General features: G+C 33.6%; 1 protein-coding gene and 1 long non-coding RNA gene across 10 annotated transcripts in view; one reads left to right on the top strand and one right to left on the bottom strand.

The window, feature by feature from the left end:
• The window catches only part of LOC147831578 (uncharacterized), a 34,839-nt gene that overhangs the window by 5,637 nt on the left and 5,670 nt on the right, over positions 1-23,532 (top strand). The window lies entirely within an intron of this gene.
• Positions 9,335-22,611, bottom strand: lhx9 (LIM homeobox 9). 8 transcript variants are annotated; one of them, XM_087302718.1, is made up of 6 exons: positions 22,481-22,611; positions 19,575-19,785; positions 18,612-18,814; positions 17,803-18,155; positions 14,517-14,719; positions 9,335-10,189 (listed from the first exon to the last, which is right to left on the bottom strand). In XM_087302718.1, the coding sequence occupies exons 2-6, from the start codon at positions 19,746-19,748 to the stop codon at positions 10,133-10,135; spliced, it is 990 nt and encodes a 329-aa protein (XP_087158844.1). In that variant the 5' UTR covers positions 19,749-19,785; positions 22,481-22,611; the 3' UTR covers positions 9,335-10,132.

A 23,532-nucleotide genomic window follows, 5' to 3' on the forward strand; every position in this document is an offset into this window, starting at 1 on the left:
ATTTGAGGGTTGCAGTCAGCTCTGTATAAGGAAAGTAACAATGTTTTCTCCAACATTTTGACAGTTGATAATCAACAAGTGTCGTGCGCTGTGTTTCTTTCTCTTTTTTTTGACACTTCAATAGCAGTTCTGCTAACCTCCTCACAAATACCATATAAGAAAGGTAAAGCACACACTGTGTGTTTTCCCCTCTTCTTGAACAAGCGTCGAAGATTAAAAGAAACGTCTGCGGAAAATCTGTCAATTCTGTTGGCGAATAACGGCAAGCTGGAATTTAATGGCATGAGTTATATTGGGCTCCCTCAACACCCACATTTTGCTCTCAATGAGATCAATGCTGCTTCATGACAGATAGGGACTGTCTTTAGTATCCTCAAATTTCTGGTTTCTGAGGGAATAATTAGATAGATGGATAAGAGGCAGCTCTTGTGACTGCATGCTGGAGCTCTGGTTCAACACCGCAGTCTGTTGTCTTGAAATCTGTGTAATAATCAGATTGTGTCGATTGTTCTAAAAGTAGAACGACGCCGGTTCCGTAATATTAACTTCTCTCTCTTTTTTTTTTTTTTTTTTTTTTTTTACATATTTGTTTTGCCAAAATCCTTGTTTGATTTCGGATTTTTTTCTGGAATGTAGATGAGCTTCCGCGTGTCTTTTTTCGGGTCTTGTTTGTCTTTACCCTCAGACAATGAGCCTTTTTGGCAGTGCACGAAAGGGTCGTGTTGTAGTGGGGGGAAAAAGACAGCTTGTTTTTATTTATTATTACGGCTGTCAATAAAAAAAAGTTACTCAAATGAGATCTTCAAGTCTGTGTGTTTGCATATAAACACACAAACACACACACACACGCACACACTTAGAGGTGTGCCCTTTTGTCTGCTTGTTTGTTTGTGTGTCGGCAGTCGTGGAATTTTATTCAGCTTTTTTCATCTATACATATACATCTATTTGTTTATTGTCACTTGAGGATCAGGTCTTGGAAATCTTAGGAGTTTGAAATATACACACTTGGATTTCCAAATATGTAAAGCTTAGACTTAATGTTTATTGTATGTAAATTTTTTTATATTTTGCTAAATTATATTTCAAAATACATAATTTTAACATTGATTATAAGACATTTATATTTATTTAATTGATTAAATAAATGTCATGTTACAGTTAAGTTACTGCAAACAATATTAATACCCTCTCAGTTTATCAGTATATTATCAAAATTATAACTCCAGCAATTGACTGTAATTTCTATATGAATATATGTAATTTTCATTAGACAGTCGAGACAAAATTTATCATTGCAAGAAAGCAGTTTTGCCACTTAATTGGTGTAGTTTCTGAATTATACCATCTTGGTTTAATTGCACTTATGACTAATTAGATTATATATTAAAGGACAAGTAATAAGGAAAGCATTGCTCACTTTTACTAAACTTCTGTTCAGCGTCTGTTGTTAATTTAACTTAAAATTAAAAATAAATAAAGTCTAAAAGTGTTTATGCACTGTCAAAATGAAAAGGCTGTTATTAAATAAAAAAGTTTTGTATTAAAGTTGTAAATACTGTAATTGCAGATTTGTGGGATTCAAAAATACTATTTCAGCCCGTATATTTTAAAAATGTTTTATATAGTTTGAATATTTTTTTTGACATTATTTGTGATATTTATTTACTTATAATTTCTGAGAGAAATTTGCTTGTATTTTTTACATTCATTTTATTTGTTAATCAGTGTACTTACAATTAATGCTGTCTGTCTGTCATCTTTCTGTCTGTTTGTTTGTCTGTCTATATTTACAGTTTATATTTATTTTACTTTATTGGAATTTGTTTTATTATCCATCTATTTACATAACATTGTATAAGCAAATAATATAATAATATATAAAATATAATTTGAATCTACACTGTGAAACCCAAAAAGTTAAGGTAACTCAAACCATTTGAGGAATCTGAATGCAACAAAGCATTTAAGTTCTAAAACTAATTCTAATAAGTACTGTAAACTTAATCCATTAGAGTAAATGAAGAAATTTGAGCACAGTAAAACCCAACAAGTTAAGGCAACTCAAACCGTTTAAGGAAACCAATTGCAACAAACCATTTGAGTAAAAAAAACCCGAATCTATATGAGTTCTGTGAACTTACTTCATTTAAGTTGAAGTAATGAGGTATTTAATGAACTCATTACCTTTAACACTGAGTTCAAAACTCATTTCAAATGAGTAGAATAAACTTTCATTCAGTTTTGAGTTACCTACACTTATTTAATTTGATTAAGTTGACTGTTGGGTTTTACAGTGCAGGTATTTGTTTTAAACAAAGTTGTATTAATTTTAATCACATTTGGCAAATTATTTTGACCATTTATTTTGTATTGATTCGTATAAATACAATTATTCAATAATTTTAATCAAATGTTTGTTTATTTGTTTCTTTTTAGCAATGTCGATTAATGTGTTTATTTATTTTAATGAAATGTTTGATTATTTATTTGATCTTATTGTTGGTCTTATTCTTCTTATTATTAATAGAATTATTATTAGGTATTTATTTATATCTCTTATTTGTCTCTCACCACTCTCTTGCAGCCCCCTTGAGGTATCCAGACCTCATTTTGACCACCGCTGATCTAGACTAAATAATTCTACTTAATTCACTGTGATATTTATTTTACATTACTGTGTAGCTTTTTAGTTTCACGATGGCGCAGTGGGTAGCACAATCCCCCAAAAGCAAGAAGGTCGCTGGTTTGAGCCCCGGCTGGGTCAGTTGGCATTTCTGTGTGGAGTTTGCATGTTCTTCCCATGTTCACATGGGTTTCCTTTGGGTGCTCCAGTTTCCCCCACAAGCCCAAAGACATCCTCTATAGGTGAATTGGGTAAGCTAAACTGGCTGTAGTGTATGAGTGTGAATGGGTGTTTCCCAGTGATGTGTTGCAGCTGGAAGGGCATTTTTATTTTCTTCTTATTAGTATTATTATTAATAATATTATTATTTGGTATTATTAGCTTTGTCTCTCAGCACTTCCTTGCAGCCAACTTGAGGTATCCAGACCTCATTTTGACCACCGCTGATCTAGACAAACTACATTTTACTTAATTCTCTGTTTTTTAACATTATTGTGTAGATTTTTGTACTAATAGAATTTCAACACAATCTCACGGCAATTCGTAACTTTTTCATTTAGTGGCTAATTTGTACAAATTCGTACGATCTTATTCATACATTTTAGTACGATTTGCTCATCCCCCGATGAAGGTTGGGTTTAGTGGTGGGTTTAGGTGCGACGCCTCCTTTTTTAAAATCGTACAATTTTGTACGACTGAACTCTGCCACTGAATTTGCCACTAAACTGCCAAAACGTAAAATACTTACATTTTCTTGTGATATTAGGCTGAGTATTTAGTATTTATTTCATCTATTAGCAGTTTCCAAATGGAAATTGTAAATTCTTGATACACTTGAAACCTAATATATTAATATATTACATTTGTTTTGTAAAGTAAAAAGTAATATACATATATATATATATATATATATATATATATATATATATATATATATATATATATATATATATATATATATATATATATATATATATATATATATATATTATCATTTTAAGTTTTACATTTTTACCTTATAAACCAGTGTTTCTCAAACTTTTTTCCTCAAGTACCACCTCAGAAAAAAAAATCTCTCCAAGTATCTCTCCACCAAAATGAGCAGTATTGAAATACAATAGTAGGCCCAGTAAAGCAGCTACACCTCTGCACACTTAAAAAAAAAACGTGGCAGATTACCTCAGAAATATAGGCTATATATATATATATATATATATATATATATATATATATATATATATGGCATATTATATAGATCGTTTTTGATAATTTTTTTAAATGTGTTTAGCATGTACATGACATATTTCATTCCTCCGAGTACCACTAGAAGGAGGCCTACGTACCACTAGTGGTACACGTACCACAGTTTGAGAACCACTGTTATAAACAATATATGTTGATTGATTAGTTGATTTATCTAACAATAGACAGATCAGTTGATTGATTGATACCTACAATGTTGTACTTTTTACGTAATAATATGAACACTTTAGTTACTACTTAGTATTTTTAGGTTACCAATTTGTTTAGGTAAAATTTGCACTTTTTTAAAAGGTTACAGCTTCTGCACCTATTTTCTTACAGTGTGCTAGTAATGGGTGTGTGTACCAGTATAAATCTGCTAGCTTCCACCTACTTACCCGACATACATGTAAGTCACTGACCTCTGAACTTGATGTTCAAAGATCTCTGATGCGTTTTTCCTGCATCTGCTGCAGCTCAGGGTCATAGAGTCTCTGTGTGTGTGTGTGTGTGTGTGTGTGTGTGTGTGTGTGTGTGTGTGCATGTGTGTGTATGTTTTCTTTGCAGGCCGCTACATGAGCATGCACTTTTGACAGAGTAGGAGGCAGTGATATGCATACTTTCCAGGGATAAAAGGTGCTGGTGTGGAACTGCCACTGTCTGGAAACACACACACACACACACACACACAAGGGTGCCAGGCTGACTGTACACATCATCTGACAACAGGCTTCTCGTCTCAGCAGTGTATGTGCGATGTACCTGTCCGTGTGTGTATGTGTGTGTGTGTGTGTCGCTCTCCGGCTCACTCTTGCGTGTCAGTCACACGAGCACCTGAGTCCACATCACACACATCAGCTGTTTACACACCGTCCCGTGTTCTGAACCACAGATATACACTAGAGAGACACCACTGAGAATCCCCACAGGATCGGCTTATTGCTCAGAGCTTTCTCTTTCATGGCTCGGGAGACTTAATGGAGTTCTGTTTCACTTACACATCACGATTGACTACAATTACTCAAAAGAGACACAGATACACAGCTGGCAAGTAGAGTGAGAGTATAGAGAGGCACTGTAACAGCCTGCAACAGACAGCCATTTCTACTGGGTTCAGTCTATAAAGTGGTGTGGATTAATCTGCATGTTGGTCAGTTGAACAATAAAAGTGAGCAATGGAATAGATTTAACAGAGTAAGTACAGGCGGCATGGTGGCTCAGTGGTTAGCACTGTCATCTCACAGCATGAAGGTAGCTGATTCGAGTCCCAGCTTGGCCAGTTGGCATTTCTGTGTGGAGTTTGCATGTTCTCCCTGTGTTCATGTGGGTTTCCTCCGGGTGCTCCACATAGGTGAATTGAATAAACTAAATTGACAGTAGTGTATGAGTGTGTGTGTGAATGGGTGTTTTCCAGTGCTGGGTTGGAGATGGAAGGACATCTGCTGTGTAAAACATATGCTGAAATAGTTGGCGGTTCATTCAGCTGTGGTGACCTCTGATCAATAAGGGACTAAGCCCTAAGCCCTAAGCCTAAGGAAAATTAATGGATGAATGAATGCAAAGAAGGCAAGGCAAGACAAGGCAAACTTTATTTATAGAGCACAATATTACAAAACCATAGTTGATGCAAAGTGCTTTACAATAAAATAATAAAAATTAATTTTATAAAATAAATTTATATATATATATATATATATATATATATATATATATATATATATATATATATATATATATAACTTGTATTAAAAATATGAGAAAAAGGAAATATATATATGTAATACTAAAATACAGATAAGAAATAGCGTGCATGTACCACTCAAAGGCAAGGGAGTAAAAATAAGTCTTTAGGTTTACATTTAAAGGCATCCAATGATGGAGAAATCATAATATTCAGAGGGAGACTGTTGCAGACTGTTGCAGGCTGCAAAACAGAAACACGATCACCTTTTGATTTGCAGCGAGACCGAGGGACAGACAAAACAAACTGATCTGGGACCTTAATGGCCTACAAGCTGTATATAGCCTGATAAGTTAACAGACCAGGGGAGAAGTGTGCAATGGTTTACATGTAAAAGAGTATAACTTTAATAAAGATGTACATGTAATCTGAATACCATAAAAAAAAAAACAGATAACGCCTTATTTTAAGTTGTCCTTGTTACAAGTTCCATGTACTTACTATATAGTTATATAACTAACCATATAGTAATGCAATGTACATGCCATTAATTAATATTACTCAGCAATTAAATGAATAGTTGCACGGTAACTAGAGCACTTTAAAATAGTGTGTTAAGTAGTGTACTTTGTATTCCTCACGTCAAATAAATAATACTTTGTGGGGATTTTTTTTTGTCTCCACAAGGAAATTAAATATTTTAAAAATGAAAAAAAAAATCTGATTTTTTTTCTTGTGAGGATTGGGTTTTGGAGTAGGGTTAGGTTGGAAGGAAAGAATGTACAATTTGTACCATATAAGAAACATTACATCTATAGGAAGTCCCCATAAATATACATGTACAAGTGTGTGTGTGTGTGTTTGAGTAAAAAATGCATTCATTTTATTTTGGCTTAGTCTTTATTTCAGAGGTCGCCACAGTGGAATGAACCGCCATCTATTCCAGCATATGTTTTAAGCTGTGGATGACCTTCCAGCTGCAACCCAATACTGGGAAACATGAGTAAAACATTATTTTTGTTTTATACTGTAAATTACTGATGACATTTCAAAATTTGCTCACTGTCATTTAGAGCATAAAATGACAATTGCTCAGAATAACAATAATGTTATTATTTTCGTTATATTGTATAATTGTTCAAAATAATAAATAACTTTGAAATGAATAATTGCTGGAATAACCCTGATTTTTCAACAACAGCAAATGAAAACATTTGTTATTCTGATTAATTGTCATTTTCTGCAACAAAATAAAAAAACATATTATTTTGATCGGAAATTCAAATATGTATCAGACCTTTATAGAATAAAGCAAATAATAATATTTTAAATCTAGTGAATCCAGAGAAACTCATCTTATATTGCTGTACATGATTTTAACGCGGTTTTGAGAAATACACTTTGTAATAAGGTAAAAAAAATGGTAAAAAGGCACGGTGGCTCAGTGGTTAGCACTGTCACCTCACAGCCAGTTGGCATTTCTGTGTGGAGTTTGCATGTTCTTCCCGTATTCACGTAGGTTTCCACTGGGTGCTTCAGTTTCCCCTCGGTCCAAAGACATGTGCGAAATTAGCTGTAGTGTATGTGTGTGTGTAAATGAGAGTGTGTATGGGTGTTTCCCAGTACTGGGTTGCGACTGGAAGGGCACCATCAATGTAAAACATATGCTGGAATAGTGCTAATATGCTAGAAAAGATAAATAGGGGACTAAGGCGAAGGAAAATGAATGAATGAAAAAATTTAAAATGTAAACAGTGCATTGTTTTATACTTGTGTCATTCGTTAAAGTAACACATACAATATATTACACAATATGTACACATATATTTATGTTGATTGATGTACTATAGAACAATCAGATGAATACATTTGTACCATTTATTTATTTTAAACTATACTAAATTGAACTTTTTTTTAAATACCTCATCAGAAGTAACATTAAAGTGTACTTTAGTTATACACAAATGTTTGTAATACATTCAGCAGTACACTTTAACTTCAATTTAAACTGTATTACTTTTTCACTTAATCGTAAACAACATGCAATTAAGACCATCAAAACATTTAATTTAGTTCACACTATATATATATATACAGTTGAGTTGAAGTCAGAATTATTAGGCCCCCTGAATTATTAAACCCCCTGTTCATTTTTTCCCCCAATTTCTGTTTAATGGAGAGAACATTTTTTCAGCACATTTCTAAACATAATAGTTTTAATAACTCTTTTCTAATTGATTTATTTTATTTTTGCCATGATGACAGCACATAATATTTGACTAGATATTTTTAAGACACTTCTATACAGCTTAAAGTTAAAATTAAAGGTTTATTTAGGTTAACTAGGCAGGTTAGGGTAATTAGACAAGTTTATGTATAGCGATGGTTTGTTCTGTAGACTATCGGAAAAAATAAATAGCTTAAAGGGGCTAATAATTTTGACCCTAAAATGGTTTCAAACAAACTGAAAACTACTTATATTCTATCCAAAATAAAACAAATAAGACTTTCTTAAGAAGAAAAAATATTATCAGACATATTGTGAATATTCCCTTGATCTGTTAAAGAAGAAAATAAAATTCAAAGGGAGGCTAATAATTCTGACTTCAACTATATATATATATATATGTGTGTGTGTGTGTGTGTGTGTGTGTGTGTGTGTGTGTGTGTGTGTGTGTGTGTGTGTGTGTGTGTGTGTGTGTGTGTGTGTGTGTGTGTGTGTGTGTGTGTGTGTGTGTGTGTGTGTGTGTGTGTGTGTGTGATTATATATATATACACACACGCACACATACATACACACACAATTGAAGTCAGAATTATTAGGCCCCCTGAATTATTGGCCACTGTTTATTCAACTGTACATTCTCCTCATACAAAAGCAATTTTGTGAATTGAATTCCATCCCAGACACTGAAATATCCTTGTGTATTTTTTTTACAAGTTTTAGCAGCATAATTATTTAACATTAGCATGAAATAATGTAAGAAATATTAAAATTAATGACTTTTAATTGCAGACTTAAATGAAGCTAAACATGGTTTGAGATGTTATGATGTGCAACCATTTATTAGAAGACAACTGTGATAGAAGAACTTAATAACAACATGAGGATGAATTCACAAAGACAGCATCTTCTTAATTTTTGAGTGAATCATCCTTTTAATAGCTTAATTATTTTTAATTTGTTGCTTTTTTTAATTTTATTTTATTTTTTTACGTTTTTGTGACATAAACCGAGAGCATGCACATGTAAACACAATTCTCACAAACCTTCCTGATTCCTCATGCAGTGTGTCTCCTTGTGTTTTGTTTTCTGAAGGGAGGACAGCATCAGTCTTCCTGTTAGCTTCTGGTTACGCTGACCATTCCACTCCTCCGAGTGTGTAAAAAAAATCCTCTTTTTGATCTCAAGGTCTCCTTTCCCAGCCTGATGACTTAAACCCAGCTTTATTTACTTTCACATTTTAGATTTTATAGTAGTACAGTGTGCATTTCTACCTAATTTAACTGTTGAAATCAGTCAGATTCAGTGTTTAAAGCGCATTTTAGTCTGCCCGACTAAGCTTTTTATTTTTTTTATGAAGAAATTGCCCACAGACTGAAAAGAATTAGGTTTTGTGGTCATCCGGCGCAAAGCTTCATTGACACGTCTGGCATAGCAGGAATTCAACACTTCAGTGTTTACTAGGCCCCCATGTGGCCTTTCTTTCCCCTCAGACTTTACACAATCTTTATTTCAGGATAGTTACAATTCAACAAAACATTTTAAAACACCGACAGTGAAATCTGATCATTTCCCTTCTTTATTTTATTTATTCATTCATATTTGTTTTTAAACTAACACCACAAGAATGTATTACTATGAAAAGCAGTAAACCCAAATGTTTTTTCCTAAGATAAACAGTTTTTGTTGTCAAATCAAGCATGCGTTTACGTATTTAAACTGTCGATTTTGTCGGTAAGGTTTGAATTTACAAGAAAACTCCTTTAAGTACACAACAGACAACAAATGAAACATCAATATGAAATAATATCCATCTGAAATAGCCGTCAACAATGAGAAGTGCATGCAGAATTTTCTCTTCTTTTTTTTTCTTTCTCTCTTATAACTTGTATTTTAAATACAGCCATATGGTGTTCCTTTCCAGCTTCTCCTGGTCGGACATTTTCCTGCCAAGTTTTAGGAAGGCTGTGCGTTCATGATAAGTGACATTTGTTGCACAGGAATGTTTTACAGCAAGCAGAATTACAAGGTAGTTTGTGTATATGTGTGTGTGTAGACATGCATGCGTGCGTAGATCCGTCTCCTGCAGTCGCCTCTTGGAGCAAGGTTGCTCTGTTACGTATCTACAATACTGTACAGCTTAGTTTGCCTTTTGGCCTCATTACAGTCACAAAAAATATCCCATTTGTTGTGGAAGAAGGCTTTTAATCATTCAGGATGTTTTTTAAAGAGGAAAAACAAAAAGATTTTGGAATACATCATTTTCTTTTTTGGTAGATTTGAAATGACTAAAATCTGATCCTAATACTGTCTTTGTCTTCAATGGTGAAGAATTCCGATCAAAGCTTCTTTTAATACTTTAGGGAATTTTCAAACGTCGTGAAGTATGGCTGTAATGCCCCAAGATTTGTTCTCCCTGAAAAAAAATCATAAAGTAACAATATATTAAACTACAGAGCAACCTTGCTTTGAGAGGTTTATGTTTACTAGTTTTTCAAAAAAAAAAAAAAAAAGATCTTTCTAAGCTGGCATTTCTGTGAAAAAAGTAGCCATGTTCATGCATTAAAAAGCATCTTTTCTTGACTACAGGGCTTTGGGTCAAATCCATGGGGCATTACTTTAACAACAGAAACAGAATATAGTCTGAAATCGATGTCAGAATGAAAGCAAGACAAGGTTCGATCTGTCATTTTTGTTTGGTTGTGAGAAGAAGTTTAAATCTGAAAGCAACACACACACACACAAATAAAATGGTTTGTGTAATGAAAAATAAAACGCTGGTAAAGCAAAGTAGTTTTATTCACACAAATTTAATAAGATATAACAACTGTTTGGTCCATAAATATTTAAGGGGAAATAGTTTCTATACACCATCTTTTTTTTCAAGAAACAAGGAAACATGGACAATCTTGATAGAACACGTACTGTACTATTAACACGAAGATCAATATATATATGATTCTCCAACTAGTTCTGAAAGAGTGCACAACTGCCTTCTATGACATCGCCGCCCCCTTGTAACAGAATACACCATTAAAAAAAGATCTTCAGAAAAAAAAAACGAAAAGAAAATCAGATGAAAAACAGAACAGTACAAAACTAGTGAGGCGTTCCGAGGATGGAAATCATTTAACAAACAAACATGTATCTCCTGAATTTCACAAACTCTCTTCCAAGTCGCATAAGGCACATAGTAGAACTGAGTTAAGCATCTACTTCATGAAGTAGATCTAGTGTACCACTTTGTTCTACAACAGAACAAATTTGTCTTCACACAAGGAAAGCGAGGAGCCACCCAAACATCTCGCACTTGAGCTGCAATTGGGATTTGCTTTTTCTTTTTTTTCTTCTTTTTTTTTTGGTTTGTCCGGTGGCAAAACATTGAAAAATAACAGGGGGGAAAACCAGAATAAAATGGGGTGATGTGTGTCGTTCCTAATTAACTTCCTGCTTAGCATTCACAAATCACTCAGAACGCTTCCTACTGGGCACCATATTGTCACTGAGTGTTGGATATCTCAATTCAGAACAGTTGTTGTTGTCAATTCAGAACAGTACTTCAACTAGTTGAAGCCCAAAAAAACAAATCCAGGCCACTCGATACTCCTAAAATTAAAGGTTCTTTATTGGCAGAATGTTAAGCATGAAGAACATCCATTTTTAAAAACGTTCCTCAAACTAGTTCTTTGCTAAAAGTTTCTTTGGGGTAACCAAAAATGGCTCTTCTATTATATTTTACAGTTAAAAAGGTTACTTAGATTTTTTTTAAATGTTCTTTGCACTAATAACATTTGTTTACTTACACTCAAACATATATAGGTATATTGCTCGTTTAAACTTCTTATTTAAAATGAGCTGAAACAACACAATTCTTGAGATTTCATTGGGATAACTTAATATTTTTATGTTCAATCCACAAAAATTTGTTAAAAGTGTTAAGTTAACTTAATCAATTTGTGTTGGGACAACATGAAGGAATTGTATGGAACCCTGTATTTTTTACAGTGTAGGGAGCGTTTCCTTAAAGGGAGCCAAATATTATTCTTCTACGACCCTGAACCTTTATTTTTAGGAGTGTGTGATCCTATTCGCACCACACTGTGACAAATTAGGTGGTAACGTTTCAAACAATTATCGACATTACAGTCCAGCGTCAGTGACAATATTGACCAAAATTGAGCTTACAGCATCCACTTGGCATTTGAGCTCAAGGGAAACATGAACAAAAATGTCCCGGGTTAAACTTGAACATATATGCAATAAGCAAATAATGCAATACCATGTACTGTATGCTAACAAATTCTGTCCCACTTTATATAAAGTGTCTTCAAATACTATGCATTTGCATCTATATATTAGGTACAATGTATTTATAATGTTCATGCTGTATCGCAAAACAATTTTGCAGCTACTGATATTGGATACATTTTGTGTAATTACAGATGAATTTACAGAAATTGATTACAGATTAAAGCAAAATCTAAATACACGTGTCTACATAATAAATACATTGTATCAAATGATTCATTACAACGTTATAGCATAGTAATTAATGACGCTTCATAAAAAGTGGGTCTCGTTCATCTTTGTTTTACTGATATGTCTAACAGAAACTCAAATTAAATAAATTAAACGTATAAAATTATTGTCCAGATCACAAAACAAAAAACAAATCATTGACAAGTACTACAAACTCAGCTGCCACGCGGTTGCAAATGCTACACATTTAGTAGGTCTCGTCTTACATTTCCAAAGTCTTTCTGGTGGTCACCAAAAGGTTTTTTTGTTGTTGCTGTTTTTCGTTTTTTCGTGGAAAATAAAAATAGAATCTGGAAATAAAGGGGGATAAAGACAAAAAAAGCAACTCCGTGTTAGAAAAGGTTTGTCAAGGTAGTTTGTGGGGGGCTCCCAGATTCGTGGCTGTCCAAACTAGAGGTGACTGAAGTTACTACGGTGATAGAGGGATTGGTCAGGTCAGTTAGTGTGGTGGCCGTGCTTGGTGGGGTCAGAGCACCGCTGTCGGAAGAGGGCGGCGGAAGTGACGTGCCGTCAGCCTTATCAACACCCCCATTCTCCTGCCGCAAAACGTTTCTTCTGAATTTGGCCCGTGCATTTTGGAACCAAACCTGCAAACCAATCCCAGTGTCTTTACTCGTTTTGTGCTATGCTTCCAATTACTATCATATTTCTGCCTATACTTGCAAGTCAAAACTTTTAACCCTCATAACGCATTCAGGTCCGTTCTAACATGGATATAAATCTAAAAGTTGCATTCAAAGCTTTTAGTATGGAACTGAACATGCTTTAAAATAGACACCAATTATTTTTTTTTACTGATTTTTTTTAATAATTGTTGCATGTTTGACCTTCAGGTTATGTTGAACATGACTTTATTTCTGAAAAAACATATAAAGATACACATATTGCAGGCTATCAAATTGCGTTTCCTTAAAAAAGTTCAATTATTTTGTTTTAAATGTTTTTTTTTTATTTAAAACAAATTTAATTTATTCTGGTAGAACTAAATATGTGTTTTCATTTCATTAGATAGAAATTATTTCAGTTCCATTCATTCCAATAGGTTAATAAGAGTAATTATCGTAGTATATGTTTTTATAAATACCGTACAATAAGTAATCAATTTCTCATAATTAATGAACAATATATTGTTGAAGTCAGATTTATTAGCCCCCCTGAATTATTAGCCCCCCCTGATTACTTTTTTCTACAATTTCTGTTTAACTGAGAGATTTTTTCACATTTCTAAACATAATAGTTTTAATAACTCATCTCTAATAACTGATTTATTTTATCTTTGTCATGATGACAATAAATAATATTTTACTAGATATTTTTCAAGATACTTTTATACAGCTTAAAGTGACATTTAAAGGCTTGCCTAGGTTAATTAGGTAAACTAGGCAGGTTAGGGTAAAAAAAGGACAAGTTATTGTATAATGATGGTTTGTTCTGTTGACTTTCACAAAAAAAAATGCTTAAAGGGGCTAATAATTTTGACCTTTAAATGGATTTTTAAAAATTTTAAACTGATTTTATTCTAGCCGAAATAAAACAAATAAGACTTTCTCCAGAAGAAAAAAATATTATCAGACATACTGTGAAAGTTTCCTTGCTATGTTCATTTGGAAATTATTTAAAAATAAAAATTAAAGGGGCTAATAATTCTAACTTTAACTGTATATACATATATATTTAATAGAATTTTCACACTTTACTTTAATAAAAAGGTAAATGGTACAATTACATTGTAGTTAAATGGTAATAACATTGTATCATTGCACTTTTAACACATTTGCTAATAACTAAGATTTTTTTAAATAAAATGTTACGTTTTCAGTTTTAAAGTTAAGCAGAAATTTGTTTTACAGAAACAAACGGACCTGGAATGCATACACAGAATACATATTTAGAATGTGTTATGAGGGTTAACATCACAAAGATAATCACTACTAAACAATGCCAAAGTGAATCGAAAGGCTCTACAAGGCCTCTGCTTTTGCTAGGGATTCTACTGAAAAACATGGACCATGCTCCAAATTAATATCCCTAATGGATTTTCTTTTTCGGTGCATAAGTATTGCCCCTTGAATTAAGCCTCTGAAATTTAAACCGCAACTACATGATCAAAAAATGATGGATGGATTTCAAACAGAAACTCAAAGGGTGCAATGAAAAGTGTCGGTTTGGATGTGAAATGGAGTCTACTGTGTGGCGACTCTTACCTGAAGAACTCTCTTGGTCAGTCCTGTCTTTTGGGCGAGTTGTTTTAAGTCCTTGGCATCGGGGTTGTGGTTAATGGCAAAGTAGGACTTCATGGTGCGAAGCTGATGGTGTTTGAATGATGTACGCATGCGCTTGGTCTTCTGGGAAGGAGGGTAGGGTTGCTGATCCCGATCCAAATGGTCCGCATCGTTCTCATTACAACCTAAATTGGGCGAAAATAAAGCAATGAGAATTATTTAGATTATTGTCAAAGATCAAAATGATATTTAATGTGAATATGAGTGTTCAGACCAGACATTGGTGATTAAAATACAGTGCAAGATGAAACTATAAAGCTTTGCTCTCATGTTTTGTCAATGTTTGAATACACAAGATGAACATTTTATCACTCTAAACAACCATGTTTCATTATAAAGTTTTTGAATTTCATTATCTAATCAATGAAGAACCTTTATCACTAAAAAGCATTAAATTGATCACAACCGTGTTTAAATTCAGCCCTAATTTTTGCTAAATCATAAAAACACAAAAATTCGATTACCCACTAAATGCATTTATACACACTTTAATTTCAGAACAAGGAATGTTTGCTTTAAAATAATATGTAGAAATTAAATAATCATCTAAGATATTAGCCAGGATGAACAGCGTCACCTATATGGCATCTTATATTACTGTACTTGATAATTTATGGCGTTTAAATAAATATAGCCATTAATACCAAATTTATGCCAAGAATAGCTCCAATTATTTAATCGCCACGTGTCAGCTGTGGGACATGTTAAATCGCTGCTCCGTTTTATTCATGTGGTTATTAATTCGAACGATGACCGTTTATGTGTGTATTTGCAGCAATAAAAACAGATTAGAATTTTACATGTTGAATTTATAAAGGTATCAAAGGAGCAAAATGATTTTCCTTTACGGTCCAGATTTATTTTTTGCCACAAGAGGTCTCTATCTGCAAATATCTATGCAACAAGTCCTGCTGGGTCTTTTTAACTAATGTAAAAATCTAAAATGCTGTGGAAAAACAAATTACATATAATTTTAAAATGCAAAACGGGTTTAAAACTAATTATAGACTAATTGTGAATGTAAAATAAATCTGATCACGTATGCAACATGCACACTGAACAAAAAATAACTAAAGATTATGATAATATTAATAATAATAAAGGTAAATATAAAAGAATAACTTTACACGAGTACAAAATACTTTAAATAATTAAATAATAATAATAACGAAATTACTATAATCTAAAATAGTCCACAGTCATCAATAACATGACATTATTACATCCGACATCCATTTAATTTTGTAAGACAAACTACAGCTTGATAAAATATTACAAACTTCACAACATGTTAGTGTCAAGAAAAGCGAAATTTAAAGTGGGATTGATGTGCGTAAAAGTAGCTAACTGCTGTAAACGTGCGCGCGCTTGTGTCCTGAGAACAGCAATGACCTTCAAATGGCTGAATCGGAGCTGCTTGAGAGCCAGAGATTCCGACGTCACATTCAATTAACGGAGAACAATTAACAGGCAGATTACCCTTATTTCTCTCCATTCATGAAGAACGGCAGAAACTTGGCATACAAAGCCACATTTTTTCCAAGCAGACAGTAATTGTAACAGCCAAAACAAAACAGGCGCAGCGGGGATGCATTGTGACGTGCGTCCGAATTCAAAAAGGAGATTTCTTTTTTTATAAAAGCGAGAGATGAGAAATAATGACTGGTATTATGAGGGCAAATATGGGCCTGTAGGCGAGGGATCTACATTGCTGTGATTCTCGCACGTGGGGCTGGGTCACGGGTTCAGTCCTTGGAGAGTTTCAAATTAGATGTTTGATGACGCACTAATGAGCGAGGCCTATAATTAATCAGACCCAATAGTCAACAAGACGCAAGCGCGATATTTGGTTTAGGGTTCCTGCTGAAATAAAATACGAGGAAACATGGACAAGCGTAGAGGAAAAATCACTTTACATTAGCGTACAGCATCACTGATAGACGCATAGTATTATTTTTGTAAATTGTAATACCACAATACTTATGCATGTAGGCCAGTAGTCTACTGCAGTTTAGTGTGAACTAATATTCAGGACGTTTTTGGGGTAATCCGCGATAGAGCGAAGCGTTTATTACACTTACATTTAAATATATTTTAAAGGATTTTAAATGATTATAATTTATGTAAAATAACGAATAAAATTTGCTATTGGGACAATTATTACACAGCTTTTCACCTGAACTAGAAGTGAAATGGATTATCAACAAAAGTGGGACAGTGACTTTAAATAGTTCAGTAATTATGTTGTGCAGGCATCTAAAAACTACACAAACACTCATAAAAAAACTAAACTCAAAAAATCAAGATGATTATGAAGATCGTAGCTGGATTAAGCTACTGGTTGATTTGATACTGAAGGTGACCAAGGCCTTACCACCAATTAATCCATCTGATCCATTTGTCTAGACCAACATTGAACCATTTGTAACCAAAATGGTCAAACTTGAAATCATGAAGCAACTAATATCTAACATTACGAGAGCAACACAAAACAATATCATGCTAGTATATGAAATTGACTTTATTCTATGCATGCCATGGTTTACGCCATGTTAGCTTATAACAATTATTAATGATCATAATTGCGCAGAGCAAGTAACATATTAAAAATGTCCTACTTTCCCCCCAAAAACGCTCCCACGTTATCTTAAAAATAAATGTGCCAGGACGAACTAAATGTTGTTTTTTTAACAATAATGCCATTAAAGATGTCTGTGGTGCCTAAATAAGCTTTTTAGCAAAAAAAAATGTTTAAAGATAAAAAATACCTAAAAATAATTATAATTAAAAATATTTTTTATATAAAAAAGCTTTTATGATATTAAAAAGGACAGTTCGTGAAACTGATGCCAGTAGCCTACATAACTTTTATTTTTAATAATGTCGTTTTTTTTTTTTAAATGTAGGCTAATTTTGCACAAACTGAAAACTCTAAAAATACAGCCGAGAATGCATTTATATTATAATCAAACATATAAAGACACTTGACACAATTATTAGACTTTTGCATTTAAAAGTAGGCTAATATTGATATCTATTTGAACAACAGTTTAATTGAATTAATTTGTCCTGATCGTCTTTTTCGAAAGCCGAAAGATTCGAATTAAGAATCAAATTACTCCGCTAACAAAACGAACACGAACACTCAGAAATAAACCAAAATAAATGGTGAGCAACGCCACTGAGCAGCTGTAAATTGACATCTCACCTGAGCTGTAAGAGCCGATGTCAATCCCCATCGCCGGACTCTTCCTCTTTCGTGGCCTTCCTTTCTGCACCGTGCCGGTGCCATTGAAGTAAGGCAGCGCAAGCCCTCCGCCTTTGGCCGCTAATTCAGCGTAGTTTAATTGAGGGTGATACTCTCCCTGAATAAGGGTCTCAAAGTGAACCCGGCAGTAAACCAAGTTGTCTTTCATGCCGAAATGGTCACCCGTGGTCAGTGTTTTGTTGCATGTGGTGCAGGTGAAGCAGCTCAGATGGTACACGGAGTCCCTGGCGCGCATCACCATTTCCGAAGCGGATATGCCGAGGTGGCAGCGGGCACATCTCTGCACGGAGAACCTTCTGGAACAGCACACACCATTTACAATCAAACATAGATTGATGAAAACATTTAGTATGTCATTAACAAATACGTTTAACATATAAAAAGCGGGTGCACGTGAAATTTAGATATTTTTATTAATCAAAATCTTTTAAATGCACGCATTTGCTATTATTAATATATGTGTACATTTATTTAGAAAAATGGTTGTATCTTCTATAGTCTGACATAATTCGTTTTCCTTAAAAAAAAACAACTGGCTAAAAATTGAATAGAAAAATAGACGCACTGAGCATGAATTAATTAGGTTTATTAGATTAATTTAGGCGTGTCAGTTAATCACTGAAGATCACTATATGGGTCAATGGCTTACACTAGCTCAGATGTCACCAGCCTTTATGTGTGTTCGAAAAAAAAGTTAGGCCTACTAAACAGGCCTAACGCAAGATTTAAGCCTCAAAGTTAATGCTTACCTGTAGTAATCCTCTTTGCAGTAAATGCTGCCATCCTTTGCGAAACACGTCAGTTCGGATTCAAGGGCCAGTTTACATTCACAACACTTGAGACACCTTAAATGCCACTGTTTATCAACGGCGAGTAAGTAGTATCTGTCGGAGATTTTACCACCGCAGCCGGCGCACAGCGCAGGCTTCTCTGGGCTCATGGAGGGCATAGTCTTTAAAAAAAAAAAAAAACATAATTGGTGGAGTAAATAAAGGTTTCGGCGTTAATCAAAATACACCACAGTAAATGAGTTTGCCATTATAGATATAGAACTTAAAGTAAATTCAAAAGCATACTAAATGAAACTGTATATTTATTATTTTTATGTTTTTAATAAAATTATGAGTGAGCTTTCTCAATTATCAAACCAAAACTAGATATGATGCATAACTACACATTGCATGTTTTGTTTGTTCTGTGCTTTGATTTCATTTTTAATGAGTGCCTAGTCTAAAATATAATTTAAAAAAAGTTAACGAAAAATGACTATTTCTTATCACAAAAATTATTATTAAATTTAATACAAGCCTACAGGTTATTAACTGTTAAATATTTTGTCACTTGCTTGGCAAAAACATATTGATCTTATTTTTGTCGTTTTTGGACATCTTACCCCTAAAATAAATATAAGGAATATTGTGAAACTGCTAAAATAAAATAAAATGTCTGTAGATTTTGGCTCAAATGTGAAATTTAATTTTGGCATATAACTCTCTTCATGCTTTATAGTTACTCTTAGGCATTTCAGATGTTTTTGATATCCTCCGTAATTACTTTTTGCATGTTTCCAGAGGCCTGCTAATGTTTTAAAATCGTACAAATGTTTTCGCTACGTTTTTAAAAGTGGGTTACAAACTATGAGGTGTATATAGCGACGGGAGAGTTTGACATTTGCTTTAACGTAAAATGCACGCCAAAACACAAATTCTTACCGTCTCCCGTCCGTTCATCTGGACGGTTTTTGCTAGTCGAGACTCCGATTTAGATCTCCTCTCCATCTCCTCCATGATCCCTTGAATATGATCCCCAGAGATGCCGTGGAAAAGCATGGCTGCTGGACGCAATGTGCAACTGCTTTCTTTCGCCTTGCACCCCACAACTTCCATATACAGCTTTCCGGATCCTTAAAACATCCGAGTGGATCTACACCAACAGATTCACAACAAAATGCAATCAATGTGTTACAAAAATATTAAGCCGGTGGAATTTGATGGACGGCGCAGGAACAGTCAGGAGAACCAGTCCACTTTCTCCAGCGTCAGAAAAAAGTATAGTCCGGATGATATAAGGCAAAACTGAAGTCTGGAGGATGTTTTAAACGTGGGTTTTCAGATAGTCCCAATCTCCAACTGAGGATCCGAATGCGTGAAAGTCGGGTTTGGGACTGTGTGTGTTAGAGATCCTGTGTCCTATTTGTGAAGAGAGCAAACGCCTGCCCAGCTTGGGTAATTGGGTAGGAGGAGTCCTCCCTCTCTCCAATGCCACTGATTTCTATTCACCAACAAAGACCTGTCACTCTCTCTTCAAACCGATGGTGATGGGCAACACGAGCTTGGAAAGCACTTGGTATAGACCTTTTACTTCCTTTTTAACTGGTGTTTTGCCACTTTGATTTTTTTGCAAGGCCTTCTATTTTCTCATGTAGTTTTAAGCTTTTGTAAATGCGTGTAGCTAAAATAAGTGTTTAATTGAGATTGTGAACACTAAAAACACTTGGTGTGGACGTTTAGTTCCTTTCAGAGACGTTGTGACACTTTTTGTTAGGTTTTTATTTTTTCTCATGTAGTTTTAGTGTCTGTAAATGCGTCTAATTAAAATTAGTGTTAAATTATTGAGACTGTGAATACTGTACTTCATCTGACCTCTCTTGTAGTTTTGAGTCTTCTTGGAAAAATGTATTTGAAAATTGTCAGAGAGTTGCTTGTTAGTTTATCGCGAGTGTCATTCATAATTAACTCCCAATAGCAGAAAAGAATATTACGTTATATATATATATATATATATATATATATATATATATATATATATATATATATATATATATATATATATATATATATATATATAACGTAATATTCTTTTCTGCTATTGGGAGTTAATATATATATATATATATATATATATATATATATATATATATATATATATATATATATATATATATATATATATATATATATATATATCTTGTACTGCATGAATTCAGGTTAATGTAAAGTATAAAAGACGCTAATCCTTTAAGTACATTGTATGATATATGTACAATTAAAATGGACTAAAGTGGTGGCATAATTTAAAAAGTTGTCAGAATGTTTCATAAAGGTGTGTGTCTGTGTATGATGGTCTTTCTCTTCATGTGTGTTTTCGGGAGAAAGAGAGAAAGGAGCAAGCGAGGGAAGGGGGAGCGATGCTGTTGGGAGGAGGAATAAGCAGTTGTTTACATTCTTTGATTTTTCAGATGTCAAACGTCAATTGAATCCCATTGCCACAATTTATTTTTCTGTACGAATATATACGAGGGATGATCGTAAAACTATTTAAGAATAATAAAAAATAAATTATTGATAGCAACCTTAATCCAACTATTCGTTATGGTTACAATATCAAAGGAAGAATAGATTAGGCGACATTCATGCATCTCTTCATTTACACGAAGCTGTTTAATTAGGCCTATATTATGAATAACTGCACAAGCATTGCGTTTTTAAATTTACATAGGCCATGTATAAAATGTGCATATTAGAAAGGGATTTGATTGTTGCAATCATCTTTCTTATTATTTACATATAAAATCTAAATTCTAGTTTAGACAGACAACGCTTCCTTAGGCTATACATTTTCTTCTGTCTGTTCATTACAAATTATTAGTTGTTTTAATTATGCTGAGAATATTTATTCGACTCTCCATGCACGCTCAAACTACATTCATTAACTATTTGACCAATTAGAATACATTTCTAGATAGAGAAATCTAATTTTGAAGATAAAATTAGAAATTACAGCTCTCGGTCGTGCGTGTGTTTGTCTCTGTTAAATGTTTGTCTCTGTTAAATGTATCAAATCAAAAGGAAATATTTATTTGAAGAGTAAACAATATCTGTCAGAGACTATACTATAAATAAGCTTTATGTGAATTAATTTGCTCGAACAGAAATCATGTCAAATTGTGATGATCTCAAATGCATTACATATGCAACATTCTCATAGGTTATACGAATCAGTCTGTGTGTCGTTTGCAATTGCTTTTAAAAATGTTTGCTTCAGAATAAATGTATCATCGAAAAAATCAAGCGCTTTCACTTAGATTTAAATAAGATATCCTTAATTATACTGCTCCACGCGAACATTTTGTATTTCTTACACACAAATACGAATCAACTTATAGTCAATTATACATATTAAAAATTGCTCTCAGCTCTGTTCCAAGATCACCAAATGTATATTTTTCAAACGAAAACATAGATAAAATGAACAGATTAACTCTGATATTCATATTTAGGTATATGCTATTTCCACTATTTCACAATTCAAGATAATACAATTTAAATGAAATACCTTAATATCTAAATATTATGCAAACCGAATCAAGCTCAAATATACATCTTTAATTCGATTTGCAACCTGCGTCGTATTTGATGCGCCCGTAATAACTTTTACCTGGTTCACCTGCCCTATACATAGCTCTACGTATGTGTGTGTAGGCTAAATTGAAGGTCTTTCCTCATCAATTATGCATAAACAATATTTTCCGAAACTCTGCAAAGCATCCAAATATGTTGTTCACCGTGTCAAACAGTATATTCACGCACCAAAGCTATACAAAAAAATGGGGGTTTACCGTGAGCCGCTGAGCGCCGTCCTGAAGCCCCAGCAGTGCCGCGGTGAGAGAGGGATAGATGAGGGTGAGACACGAACGATCCTACCAGCAGATGGGGGCTGTTCCTTGGTTCTCGCGTGAGTGTCAATTACGACAAATCCAGCTCGAGCACTGAATATACATCAACTGTATTATGCACAAGGCCCCTATCGAGACGTGTGGGTAAATGTGGATAGATACATAATTCCTCTGGTAATTTTCTTAATCTTTAATCATTACCTCAAGCAGTTTTCTCAGCTCGAGGCATGTATCACGAGACTTACATCAGATAGATAGATAGATAGATAGATAGATAGATAGATAGATAGATAGATAGATAGATAGATAGATAGATAGATAGATAGATAGATAGATAGATAGATAGATAGATAGATAGATAGATAGATAGATAGAAATAGTTTTCAATAAGAACAAAAGTAGCAAAACATAGGATTTAGTTGTAACAACATTTGTTTAACCAACTGGAATAAGTACCAACCATGATCACTAACCTCTGAAGCGACAGAAGTAGTTGTAACAGTTTTTCCCTGAATTATAATTTCGTTATATCTTTACACTATTTTGAGGTGAGAAAATATAATTTCACGTCTGGCTTATAATGAGATTTGTGATCATGTTAATGAACGTGAAATGACAGAACTGATATAATCTGAATCAGCATGTTCTCGATTAATTGGATATGCAAGATTCATGTAAGCATTTTGTTTGAAAAAAATAATAATACAGAGAAGGTTGTAACACGTTTTAATTCATGTAAAGGTTTGCCTTATACATGTATAGTTGTGAATTCAAATGAATACCAATGAAGGGTGGATGGCATATGTTTTAACAAGCTCATTAGATAGAACAAAATCCCGGACAAAATATGAAAACCGATGTCCATGTTTTTAATTAGCGTTAAAAACATCCGATATTGGGGTCGGTTATAACAGCGACATTGTAGATATTCATTTATTTCAGGAATATTTATTTGTAAACTGCTTTAAATTGTACTGTAGCAGACATAAATTGGA

Source organism: Danio rerio, chromosome 22 (genome assembly GCF_052040795.2).
Source record: "Danio rerio strain M-AB ecotype USA chromosome 22, GRCz13ab, whole genome shotgun sequence".
Lineage (NCBI taxonomy): Eukaryota > Metazoa > Chordata > Actinopteri > Cypriniformes > Danionidae > Danio > Danio rerio.

Excerpts from the sequence above, each read along its gene's own strand:
- lhx9 (XM_087302713.1), bottom strand. The coding sequence starts at position 19,748 with ATGGAAGTTGTGGGGTGCAAGGCGAAAGAAAGCAGTTGCACATTGCGT. Across the intron at positions 18,159-18,611 it reads TGCAAAGAGGATTACTACAG|AAGGTTCTCCGTGCAGAGAT; the intron begins GTAAGCATTAAC and ends GTGCTGTTCCAG. Across the intron at positions 12,900-14,516 it reads TGACCAAGAGAGTTCTTCAG|GTTTGGTTCCAAAATGCACG; the intron begins GTAAGAGTCGCC and ends ATTGGTTTGCAG.